Genomic DNA, 14,036 nt, shown 5'->3' with positions numbered 1-14,036 from the left:
ATTCCATTTCTGAAAAATCTTCCTTTCTAAAAATTTGATAATTTTATTATGATGCAAACTGAAAACTCGATCAGAAACCATTATCGACATAAATATTGAGATGGATTGAATCATCATTATGAGTTTATTGACAGAAATGATCCATTTAAAACAGTTTTTCCACACCAGAATAAAAGTACTGAGTAAAACTAGAATTTTAGTCATTTCCTGATGATGCTAGCTTAGGTAGCAAAACGCGTGTCGAAACATTGTTTTTAGTTGTGATGTGGAAAAAATGTGTTTGATAGATTAATCTTGTGAGGTTTTCAAATCCTTCACATGATCTATTTTTAATCAAGGATACTATTTTGAATCCCAGATTTTGTGAAATATGCTCAGAACTATTTGACACAATATTTCAGCGATATTGACGATATAAATCACAGAGCACATAAATGTGGAACGTGAAACCGACATGTGTCTGCAAACAGTGCAAACATGCAAGGAACTTTGTTTACTTTTCCGGACTGATTAAACCGTTACCCGAAGCCGAAGCAAACACTGTAGCAAATATTCAGACTTATATGCCCACGCATTAAAAAATAATTTTTCATAGGATAATCTAGTTTTATCTAGACATTCTAGACATAAGTTGACCTAACCGTGTATTTGCTGATCAGCCAAACTATTCTTGATAGGAAAGAAATAAGCAGGACCGTATTTGGAAAATTGTAGGCCAGGTTCGTTCATGTCAATATGGAATCGGAAAACTCAGTATTTGACGATGAGGATTCTTTTGGCAATCCATTGAAAAGTCAAATTTAAGTATCGAAATGGACGTGAATTTGAGGTTGACAAAACATGTCACAAAATGTGTTCAAAGAAGTTACATGAGTTCGAAAATGCTTTATCCTTATCGTCATTTATTATCAATAAGTTTGGAAATAAAATTACCGAATGCGCTTGTGTAGAGTCATTTTGCATATTTAATGTTATGTATGGTTCATGCCAAGATAAAAAAGACATTTTTAGAATTGAAAGAGGTCAAAAATCATGTCTTAGGTATATATAGGGTATTGAATATTACTGGAGTTCTTTCCCAACACCAAATCGTTATTTTTAACACCTCGACATGTGTTTCGATCACCAAGTGATCATCTTCAAACAAACGTTAAAAGTGTTACTTCATCCTCCTCTCCATCGAAGCACTCGATAGATCCTTCAGTTATAATATATATAGTTTCTATAATAATATTCCGCAAGAATATAAAGTTAGTGAAGTTTTTTTATTCAAGTGCTGTTATAAAAAATATCTCATCGCTGCTCAATCAGAAAGCCATTGATTTCATAGATTTTATACTTCTGAAAAATTTTCAGTAATAACATTTAACATGTTTTCTCTCCCTCTTCCCTCTCACTCCTTCCTTTTTTTTTCTCTCTTTTTTTTTATCTTCTTTTTCCTTTGTTTTTTTCTCTAGTTTAGTTTTCTTTTCTTCAAGGCTAGAACTAAGATCAACAGTAACCTTCCGGTACATGTTGTTTCTAGCCTCATTTGTAGTTTTTTTATTATTTTTATAGATTGAATAATTATTGTATTTATATGTAATAAGGAACTACAAATAAATATTATTATTATAAAAAAAACTAGTCAATTCAGTTTATTGTATAATTTTCACACACCGCGACACGTGTTTCGCTATGCAATAGCTTTGTCAAGCTATGCTTGAGTTAGCTTGAGTTATGCTTGAGAAAACTATTGTATAGCGAAACACATGTCACGGTTTTTGTGAAACCCTTCATAGTGAAAATCATACAATAGTTTTTTAATATGGATTTGCATCAAGTATCGGCCAGTTCTATTTAATTATTATTATTATTATTATTATTTTGACATCGACTGCCGCACGGGGTCCATCATAGGATGCAAGAAATGTTCAGGATATTGAAATAGTTCAACAAGTCTGCCAAAGTGACAAATTACTCAGTATATGACGTAGTGAGTTGAAAGATCATACACCAGATGGATTGTGCGAAGAATTAGGAAGGAACTGAAGCTGCATCTACTTTTAATAGTGACAACATCAAAAGAAATTTTGGAAAAACATCTGTATGAAGTTGATAATCAGTCTGAAATTAGGTACTTAGGAAATCCAAACATAACAAACAGGTTCATACAGAAAAATTTAGTGATGGAAGATGGAATTTGGACCCTTAGGATTACTCTTCAAACCATATCTAGTTTAATTTGGTCTGCGACACGTGCTGAATTCCTCAACTCCGCAAAGACATTACTTTTGGGTTTTATAGGGCACTTCACTGAGCGCTTCCCATCTTCAAATTCAAATAAAACAATGTGTGTGATATATCATCAAAATTTTTCATTCATTTGAAAGACCTATTGATGCCATTATATGTAGAATATAACATCGTTCAAATTTCGCTGCGGCTTCTCTGGGTTGAGCGCATCCGAAACGTCCAATTTTCCATGATTCTGGAGCATGAATTAGGCAGAATTTGACCGATGGAATGGGTTATTTGGCTTTGAGGACTACACCTGCGACTTGAGAAAACCCCACAAGTCCAAAGGGGTCAAATCAAACGATCTCGATGGCCAGTTCACATCACCTCCACGTGAATTGACCATGCCATCAAATCGCTTGTGCATGACGTGTGTGGCACGTAGCGCCGTCCTGTTGAAACCACATATCTTTGGTGTCTAGATCATCCAATTCAGGCCAAAAGAAGTTCAAAGTCATCTACCTATAGTGCTTGCTATTGACTGTGATGGTGTGGCTAACGTCGTTCTCGAAAATCTTCACTAAACAGTAACTTTTTTGGAATGCATTGGATGCTCTTGGATCTCATGTGGACTGTTATCGTCCCAATTTCGACAATTTTCCTTGTTCACGTACCCATTTATCCAGAAATGGGCCTCATCCCTGAAGATAATTTTCCGATGAAATTCAAGGACAGTTGCCTATTGCTTCAGATCTCATTCAGCGAATACGTCGTTATCTATGGTCGTTTACCTTCAGTTCCTGGGCATGTTGAATTATGTACGGGTGCAGGCCCAAGACAGGACACAAAATTCGCCTAGTTGTGGTCTGCGAAAAGCTGAGTTCTTGTGAGCGTTGCGAAATCGACTGCCTCGGATTTTTCTGCACATTCTCACAGATAGCGGCGAAGTTTTCGGCAGATCGACGAATGGGTGTTGGTCAATCGTTTACTGTACCAGTGGACTAAAATTCATCTTCCATATTGCGAATAGTCCTCTCGGTAGGACGATTATGGTGACACTGAAATGAGCAAAGCGCGAATTTGACAGACGTCGCTTCCACAAGATGGCTGTTATCCATTATCGAAAGTCCCTGTTGGAAGACCCTATATACATACATTCAAAATAGGTTTTTTCCGAATCAACCAGCTGTGGAACACAAAAACAGTGCCGAAATGTTTTCGTACTAACCTAGAAATTCTGTTGGGGGAAGTTCGACCCTGTTCCCCGTGTTTGCAGATCGGCTAAACAATTTTTGATAAGCAACTAATGAGAATGTATATAGGAAAATGGCCATTTCCTCTGTTGGTCGCAATCATTCCGGCGGTCGCGTGGCAGTCACGTGTACGCGATCGCGTCTTAACGATAAAATCACCAAGCAGGCGGTGGATATTGTTACCAAACGCCCCCAGAGGCCACATGTTGTATAATGTGTTTATCATGAGTATTTTTTGTATAATGGGCTCGGGCTTTGAAGTGCGTAGGTGTACAGGGGCTGAGGTTTCATTTTTCTTCTGAAGTAACAATTAGAGTGCATATTTTTTAGAATCGTTTTTCATAAGGTTTTACATTTACAATCAACTTTCAAACAAAAAAATCTTAATTCAACGGTACTTGAAAGCAAGAAAAAATTATAGAAAGAGAAAATGTGTACTCTTCTATACAAAGCAAATCATGTTCAAGTTTATATGCGCGGAGATCTCGTAAACGTAGAACGATAGAGAGCTGGTGATAAGATTACATGTTTTCGGGTATTATCAAATAATATAGAAAAATCAAATCCTGATTTTAGGTTCCGGAGGTGAAACAACATTTTCAAAAAACTTATATTCCGCTTTTTTGTTTACAGAGATAATACAAATCTGTTCACAGATTAAATTTAGAATTTGCAATCGGATTTTGTTCATAGAATTTTGATACAGGGTGTTGTCCAATCTGGGCCAAACTTAACTTTGAAATTTTCAATACGAACCCGTATTTTTTGTATTCTTGATTTTTTAACAAATCATTCTGGATTCCAGAAAGTGAAATCTTTTGAGAAACTGATCTCTTTGAACAATATATGTCATATTGACTTATCAATCATTTTTTCAGAGTTTTTGAATAAAAATTCAAATAATGGAACTGCTTGAAAAATATCATGTCGTCTAGAAGGAGGTTTAGGTTGTAAAAGGAAAAAGTGTTAGTTATTCAAATATTTGTATTGATTGAAAGTAACGAAGTTAAGGAAGCGCAGTAGGGTCTCATATTTTTATTATTTGTTTCTTGGAAATTACGACTTTGAATTTCGAAATTTCGACTTTTATCTCGAAATTTCGACTTTAATTTCAAAATTATGTCTTTTATCTCGAAATTCCAACTTTAATCTCGTACTTTCGACTTTATTCTCGAAATTTCGACTTTAATCTCGAAATTTCGACTTTGAACTCGAAATTTCGAGATAAAAGTCGAAATTTTCAGATTAAAGTCGAAATTTCGAGATGAAAGTCGAGATTTCGAGATTTAAAGTCGTAACTTCCAAGAAACAAATAATAAAAATATGTGGCTCTTCTGCGCTTCAGTACGAAGTAGCAGGAATGCTGCTTGAATTTATTGAAGTTATTATAAATATAACACTTTCTGTTGTAGAAATAAAGAAATTTCTGTAATTTGATGATATGACACTGAAACAGAGTTTATTTTCCACGGATAGTCTCATTGCGCGATGAATAAAAATTTTCATATAGAAAGGCAAGAAGCATTAGGACATGACGCCAAATCAAAAATTAAATTTATTCAGATTAGTGAGAAAGATTTGAAATATACATTCTTTGAAACACTTCTTTTTTGGAGGAATCAATGTTTCTTGCTGTTTTTGAGTGTATGTGCATGGACTGTTCAAAAAATTAAGTGACTGTTCAAATTTCGCGGGTTAAGTACATTCGACTAGCGATTTTTTTATGTTGATACACTAGTTTCGAACATATGTTCACAGTTTCAACTGTTTAGCATCTTCAGTTTGTTGGTGATAGGCGTAAAAGTTAGAGGTGTTTTGCGTGTTCGGTGATTTCCTGCTATCAAAAAAAGGAATTGAAGAATTTGTATCAAATTTTGTGTGAAAAGTTTAAATAAATGCTCCAGAACCTCCAGAATGTTGACAGTGGCATACGGCGATTGTACTCTGAGTCAGAAAACGGTTTATAGGTGGTACACGTTTTTCACAGAAGGTCGAGAGATGTGAATGACGAGGCTCACTTGGACGCTTCAGCACATCAACAACCGACTAATGTGAAGAAATTTGTTATAAAAAAATGTCATAACTGGTGGGGTGTCATAGATATATGGCAATTACATCGAAACCAATCATCCCAATAGAAGAGCTCAGAAGAGCCAAGACAAGTTCGATCAAGTTCAAGGTTTTGCTCACTGTTTTCTTCGAATTCCTTGGCATACTGCATCAGGTGTGCTTGCCACATAGTCGAACGATCAATAAGGAGTATTATTTTGAAGTTATGCGCTGTTTGCGCGAAGCAATACGAAGAAAACTTCCGGTATTGTGGAAAAGCAATTCATGGCTTTCGCATCACGATAATGCTCACTCGTCAATACTTGTTCGTGATTTTTTGGCGAAAAACAACACAATATTCATCTTCAGCCACCGTATTCACCAAATTTGCCCCCCTGCGACTTTTTCCTGTTCCCAATATTGAAGAGGTCTATGAAAAGAAGGCGTTTTGCGACGATTGAGGAGATAAAAACCAAATCGCTTAGAGAACTCAAGGACATACCGAAAAGTGGATATCGGAACTGCATCAAGGATTGAACAAAGGCTGAGGGCTACTACTTTGAGGGGATAGAATAGAAATTAATGAATAAATGAATATTTATTGAGAAAATTTCAATTTCACCTGATTTTCTGTACAAACTATGTATAACTTTTCTCAATCTGGAAAAATAAACAAAGCCTAATTAATAGAGAATCTGCTGAAGTTTAATGAAGGGCAAACTGAAAAGTTCACTACGTAATATAAACCACTGAAGAATCCAATTACTCAGTAACTTGTGAAAATACTATTCATACATTTTGCTTACAAATTGAATAATCAATTGAAAAATATTCTATACTTTGCTTTCATCAATGAGAAACCAATCTTTATCCGTTTTCAAAAATCAAAAATTCACTCCAAAACTTTCGCCTTGATTATGAATAGGAGGTATATCGGTGAATACGACAAGTTTCTGGCTGAGAGTGAACTCTTCAGTTTGCCTTTTATTGCACTTCAGCAGATTCTCTACTGACATTCACGCAAAAAACACTGAGAAACATTTGTAAAATAGTTCTCAAATTTCAGACTGGTCAAACTTTTCGAATCGAATTGAAAACAGAATCATTCACTGACATTTGTAGTATTTTGGGATTCTGAGGTAGGATTGATACACTTCACTTTTGTCGACACACGTCGAAAATGAGCACTCAATAATACTAAATCTTTCATCATCTCGAAACGCTGCACTGTACTAATTGAAATGTGAGATGACATGAAGTCGAGATACCAAAACTTCTCCATACTTTGCAAACAATATCTAGTAGATTCTATCTCTCACCACTCGTCGCGCTGAAATATGTCTCTCTCGCTACAAATTCGGCGAGCGCGAAATTAAATTCCACCTCAAACCGTCTTGAAGTTAGATGATTGACTAAAATTAAATTTAAGAACATAAACGCGTTAAACTTTCCCCTTTTCACTCCATCAACTTGACTTCTGTATAAATTGTTGAACCTGATTTTGTTAGCAGGCAATTTTTAACAACCGTCTAATAAATTGCCGACATTTATTTAATATTCGCTAATACATTCTGAATTACCGTGCGTCAACGAGATATTAGAGATAAAAATAACTATAATAAAATGTTCAGTTAAAGACTGAAATAATCATGTACTTGAAACATTTCACTAATGTTCTTAGAAGCACGAAAAATGTGTGATTGTTATTAATAGTGTCAATTTCTATTCCATCATCATCACACTCAAATTACTAGAACTCCACGATTCAAATTTAATCGATATTCATTCTATTTTTCATTCCAGATTTTGAATCGGAATATTCTGGTAGGGGTAGATATATTGTGAGAGGATTATAACCCGCCAACTTGGTGTGTTGATTCTAAGCACCCATTTTCACATATAAATCTATATAAAAAAACTCAAGGTATATTCTCTCTCTCTCTTCCTATTTCGGGGCACTTCAAGCCTATGAACAGAGTCACACTTCACATGAATATTCTAGCTCAACCAAGAAAATGCAAAAGCTGTCGTCTCCGAATAGCAAGTCTTTTATCGTTACTTCCTCAATTCCCCACCCAAAACTAAAAAAATGTTATATAAAAGTACAAAATGGGCCTAATTGCCATTTATCATACTATAGATACTATAGAATCTGTAATAATTATATCTCCAAAGAAATCACATTAATTCTGGTTCTTTGTGAAGATAGTCATTTACAACTTCATATTCAGCCTTTTCCACCTTTTTGCCACCTTCGAAAAAGACATAAATTTCTCTAGCTGCCTGATCAACCCTGAATTATCAAGGAAATGAATCTCCATAAGTAGCGCTCATAGATAGGCTGAGGCCAAAAATTATTTTTCCTGAAACTAGGGACTGAAATTGAAAGTATTCCACCATTGGTTCTTAAAGTTCGTGCTGCAGAACTGTAAAAAAAAATCTGATAAGTGTGCCGGACACGGATGCCATATCAGCTCCATATGTAGGCCCTGAAACAGCTATGAGGTACTGAAACCTTTGGTACAGAACCAGGGATCGTAGGAGAAGAGAATTGAAAAGAAATCAGCTCGAAATAATCACATAACTATTCACTGTTCACTGTTCAATAATCAGATATCTGATCAATATAGGTTGTATAAAGAAGAGCTCAACTGCATGCGATGCAACAAAGTGACAGCGACAGCTTGTCATGTTTTACGCAAATGTGGGGCACTGGATGATAGGAGGCAAACAGTTTATCAACAGCCTAAGTGTTCTTCTTGAAGATGATTACTTGGTGATCAAAACACGTGACTGAATTATGTTCTAAAGAATATAACAACAAACATCCACATTCTGCACACCAGTACAGAAAACAACGTTGTTGGAATGGATGATATTGAAAAATGTTGGGACGAAAGCCTGAGGTTGGGGCCGTCTTTTTCAGAGATTTGTAAGGAATGGACATGTCAGACAGTTCACGAGAGCAGAATAAAAAAAAATCAATACCATGTCGTCAGGACTTATCTTGAATTTAAAAAATCCTAATGTTTTCTACTGATTCAGTGAGGTAGCAGTGATATTGTGCATGAAGTCATATTTTTTTGAACATTTCCCACAGTTTGATGGTTTTATTGTAACTGCTGCTTTATAAAACAATAAGTTCAAACTGTGAATTCAAATAATCACCTTTCCATGATATTCTTACATTATCGTATTCACGTCATTCGTTCTCTCTCATTTATCTAGCACTCTGCTTCATTCTGAGCGTGTAGATGCTCTTCAAGTGGTAGGACAACACATTGGGTGCTAATTCTATTTGCTCTCATTTGCCCGACCTTTTCCCAACCGTAATTCCATTAGTTGTGCTTTGTCGTTTAATTTCTAATGTTTTTACAAAGAATTCCTTATGTTTTCTTAACCAATTTCAAAAGCAGTCTATTTAAATGATGTTTGCAGAGGAACTGTGCAAGTTTATTCCATGTGGTTCTGTTTCAAAAAATTTATACAGGGGTTATACGATATTTTTTGTTCATTAAGGTGAAGAGGATATCTAATTTTGTTTTAATTTCGTCATTTTTCTCATTTGCTGACTCGAGTAGATTGTAGGGTTATCCAACGACGATATTCTTGTTATTTTGGTGAAAAACTGTTTTTTAAGTTATTTTGAGATATGATTAATCTCTTAATAACACTAAGGTGGAGTGAGTGACAGAGGAGTGACTTACTTGTTTCGTTACGGAGTCGATGAGTCTCACGTAGATGTCCTGTTCTTGTCGCACACCTGAAAAAAAAATCGTAATCATTTTGGTACATTTCAGCATGAGTATAAGGAAGTTTGAAAGCTATGCTATGATTTTTCATTTACAGGTCTTCTAGATGATTGTCACACTGATTAGAATGTCCTTTTTTCAGTCAAGAGATACCACTTTTCAACTATGAACAACATCATGACCTGAACTCAGAGTATATTTATAAAACTCCAAGGGGATTATACAAAGTGTTGCCATTTTTTGCACAGTAGATAAATGTCTACGATCCGGATATAATAATGTCAGGTCAGATAATTCCGCTTTCTTCTTCGATAAGTTTATTGGTGGGTTTGAATGGACACCAATATGTCTTGGCACAATCATGTCGCTGGAATTGCAAAGGCTGCTTTTGAAAAGCTTGAAACACTGTTCCGACCAGAAAACTATAAACTTACACTTCAAAAACTAACTTTTGTTATTTTATGAAGCTGAGATCAGACATTCTTTGGAGTATTGTTCACATGCATGGAGCTCCGCCCATCAGCATATCCTGAAGCTATGGATTCCATCCAGGAAAGAGCCATCCGCCTGATTGGAGACACGAAACTCACTTGCAACCTTGATAATCCGGAAAATCTCTTTTATAGATACTTTCACGGAAGGTGTTTGAGTAACTTGGCACATTTGATTCCACCAAGAGCGGTACATATCAGAAATACGCAACGGTCTGTGGCTGCTCATCGTTTTGAGGACCAACTCTGTACACCTCGAACTTCACTATTCAAGAACTTTTTCATTTGAGGGATTGCGTTTATGTGGAATGAACTTCCTGAATACGTTTTTCCAAATTAATTTAATCTTCAGCGATTCAGGCACAGCTCTTAGAGCGCCTCAAAGAGTTTCCTGTAGTGCTTGTGTTTTGTCCTTAAAAAAAGAGTAACCAAAGAATATCATTGTTAAGAAATATAGGTAACATAAAAAATTTTCTCGAAGTACCTTGAACAAATAATATTTTTTCAATTATCATGCAAGAGGTTTTTACTCCTTTGCATATTGATCTTAATATAATTGTTAACTTTATCAGAACCATGGACACAAAAGTTACAAATACCTGAAATGATTATTTTATGTGCCAAATACACTTGGACCTGTTTTTTAAAGGTAGTGGAGATATTTCCAGCCATCAATAAAAATTAATGAATTTGAAAGTGTATGTAGGAACGCTTGAATTACTTTTGCGAATGAGGAAATACGTTTCATCGAGGCGATGGAAACATAATTATAAGAGTGTTGAAACCCAACAGCATTTGAGGATTATAGGTAGTTTTCTAATGAAGATGATGTTCAAAGATTCCCCCTTTTTATGTTGACGTTACGTGCTATATAGCTTTTGATTTTTCTATTGGCGACCAGGAAAGTTGGTGCCTTCGGAAGAAAAACCTACTTCCCGATTGAGGAACCGAATTTCTTAACAGCAAATTAGGAGTTTCAATGATAATTTATGGTATCATTCATAACATCACGTGAAATCCTAACATAAATCCCTAATAAAACAAGTCAGCAAATCCAACAGAAATGTCATTATAAACAAATTAACTCTTATTCAATTATAATAATGAAGCTTACAGTCAAGTCAACAAATCGAACAAAAGTGTCATTGTGAATAAAATTGAGTCTCATGAAACTATAAATTGTGTTACTCTTATTGCATTCAAATTTTCTCCGAAATGAAAAAGATCTAATAATTTATTGTACCACATCAACGTTTTTCTTTATATCATTGATTGTCAGTAGCTATCGATAGCGGAAATGGATATTCTTCATTTTTGGGGTGGTACAACTTGTGGTGAAAACAGATTCATCTTCAAACAAAAAAATTTAGAATACAATCATATTACTCTTTTCGCAAAACTATTCGCGGAATTTCGAAATCCCGTTCAATATCTGTTACAATAAACATGAACTTGTCGAAGAAATATTAATCCATATACATTTTACAAATATGAACATTCAATAGTTTTTACCCTGCACCGGTTTGTTCTTTGACTCGAAGCCATTCTAAAATGATTATGGAACATCTATTAACTTCTGGTGCTATTCAAAATTTGATTCTGCAAAGAATTTGCAGCACATTAATGAATCATAATGAATTATTCATTATGAATTGAAATTCATTAATTGTGTTATTACTCAGTACTCAGTAATATCTAACAATACTTTTTATTAGGGTGATGATGACATTGGAAAAAATATATATTGGAGAAGGGTATGCAATCAGTTCCGACATGAACTCGTTTCCGGGTCACCCCAAATTTCCCATCAAAATATCCTGACCGAGGTATACATACGAGATCATAAAGTATGACAGTATAATTTTAATGCTTCAGAACAGACATCGACCGGTAGTAGAAGTTCGGAATGGGCCATAATAATAGAGTTAATAATACGACAGACATGGTAGGTTTCCGGGACGGGAATGGTTGAAATTGGCTGACAGAGGTCGAAACTTATATGAAATGACAGTAAGGCGTCTTGAAGCAATTTGAAAGTTATGTGTTTCAAGTCAAATGACGTGTGACACGCTGTAATGTACTGTGGAACTAATAGAAACTATTCAATACAAGCATGTTTGTTAAACTTACGTGTCAAATAATGAACATTATTTTGGTCCTTTGGAATAATAAACTCTGGAACAATTTTATCCACATGTTATATATTATTTGTCGGTCGATAGCCGGTCGGTTCGACATGAGTTCTTTGTTCACTCACTCGAATTGATCGTCGTGTTGGTCGGTGGTTGAAGCCCCAGGCTGAACGATCGATTTTCACTTGCTGTCGTTCAACCCATGTTAGAAATCACACGTTAAAAGGTAAGACCTCGTTAAACTTTAGCTCGCCACAAGGGTTGTCGTTCGTAGGGGTGCGATAGCTGGTTAACGGAAAAACAGATTTTTTCAAATATCAGACGATACTTGAAAATCCACAACGTATTCAATAAACACCTTATTATGATATTTCCACAGTTTCACAAAAATGCAACACCTGTTTCGCAATACAGTAGCTTCTTCAGGCGTGTCTATACACGTATAGACACGTATTCAGATATTTGCTCCTGCATCACAGTGAAATTGAAAAAATATAACTAAACATTCAAACTAAGTTACTTCAGGACATCAAAAACACCTTCCGGTTCTGGTGCAGGTGTTTTTAGTCGCAGACACAGCACAGAGATATCTACCTGCTTAGGAATCTATGCGATTGTATTTCAAGCGGAAATTAACGCCATTGAATTGTGTGCGGAGAGATTGGAAGAATTCAATCTCATACACAAGCCAATGAAAATATTTTCGGACAGTCAAGCGGCGTTGGAAGCTTATGGATCCTATCAAGCAATTTTTAAATTGGTGGCAAATTGCTAAAAACGACTCTCCTTGATAGGAAGACTGAACAGATTGCCTCTGGTCTGGATTCCTGGACATACTGGTCTGTAAGGTAATAAGGATGCTGACTCCTTTGCAAAGAAGAGTGATGCAAGCAGCTTCATCGGACCAGAACATATCATTGGCATCACTTCAGGCTTTGCCAAACAAACATTGAACACCTGAACAGCAAGAAGAATAATGGAATTCTGACAGAATCTTCCAGGATTGGCTCACTGCAAGGCGTTAATTCACTCTTCGAAGCTTAATACCAAACAGTTGTTGGACTATGTAGGGATGAACTACGATGTCTAACAGGCCTTCTTACAGGTCACTGTCATTTGAATCATCATATGCACAGACTCGGACTGCCGGAAGACAGTGTGTGTCGCCTCTGTTTGGAAAATGATGAAACAGCAGAGCATTTACTTTGTGCCTGCCTTGCTGGAGACCGAATTAGATTTTCGGCACAGCCGTACTCTAAGGAATATAGGAATTGCCCCACTGACACGGTATCCGATAAATGCAATTCTTGAAATCACAGTCCGCGTTTGGTGGTCTAGTTTTGGTGAGGCTGCTACAGATAGTGTTTTCAGGTAGGTTTGATGTTGTACTTGGATCCAATTCTTTCTATCCTTTCGGACAATCCTCTGACTTAGGGAAGTGCAATCACTGGTTGTGATGGCTTCTTTTCCTTGCGAGACTCTTGCTGTCTTCTAGCCAGAATCACTTCCACCATCACTTTAGAATAACCATTCCGTTAAAGATCTTTTTTGTGATGATGCCCAGAACCTTCTTGAGATCTTTTTTTGTATTACAGAGACCGAAAGCACTATCATCTAGAGTCTTGATGATTCCTCTCTTGGTAGATTGATGGTGGACATTCAGATAATGTTCCGTGTGAGTGTGTTTTTGGTATATAGGGTAAAACCTTCCATCACCTTCACTATGGAGAAGGAAGTCCATTACCAATTGACATTCTTTGACGTATTAATAAGAGGACCGACACTGAATGGGAAACCCGCTTGAATTTTCAACAACAGGTCAACCCATCGTCCAGAAAGCTATAGAACTGTTTTTGACAGAATTTATCTAATTATGCAGGCTTTACGTTTGTTTATTTTTGATTTGAATTTGTTACGGGCGAACCTGACGAGATACTTATTGAGATTTGATGAGTTTTAGACAGCTTACTCGAAACTTTTGCGTATGGAAGGTCTTAAATAATAGAAGCTTTGAAGGCGTTTATTTAAACTATTTACTAAGCTCTGTGTATTTCAGTTCAGAGAATAATGAATGAGACCTGTCCATTGAATATCAATCCAGAGAATTCACTCGCATCCTCATTCACCAAATCAGTACTTCAA

The 14,036-nt window shown here is 35.9% G+C and overlaps 1 protein-coding gene across 5 annotated transcripts in view; it reads right to left on the bottom strand.

Moving 5' to 3' along the window:
- The window catches only part of kn (EBF transcription factor knot), a 190,995-nt gene that overhangs the window by 140,408 nt on the left and 36,551 nt on the right, over window positions 1-14,036 (bottom strand). For all 5 annotated transcript variants that reach the window (XM_074177260.1, XM_074177263.1, XM_074177261.1 and 2 more), the window contains exon 5: window positions 9,227-9,282. In XM_074177260.1, coding sequence (XP_074033361.1) covers window positions 9,227-9,282 — 56 coding nt within the window. The remainder of the gene's footprint in view (window positions 1-9,226; window positions 9,283-14,036) is intronic.

Source organism: Leptinotarsa decemlineata, unplaced genomic scaffold (assembly GCF_025532065.1).
Source record: "Leptinotarsa decemlineata unplaced genomic scaffold, Ldec_3_MD MMD2_tig00002974_RagTag_RagTag, whole genome shotgun sequence".
Lineage (NCBI taxonomy): Eukaryota > Metazoa > Arthropoda > Insecta > Coleoptera > Chrysomelidae > Leptinotarsa > Leptinotarsa decemlineata.
Note: the sequence above shows the minus strand (reverse complement) of the source record. Positions and strands in the feature narration are given on the sequence as shown.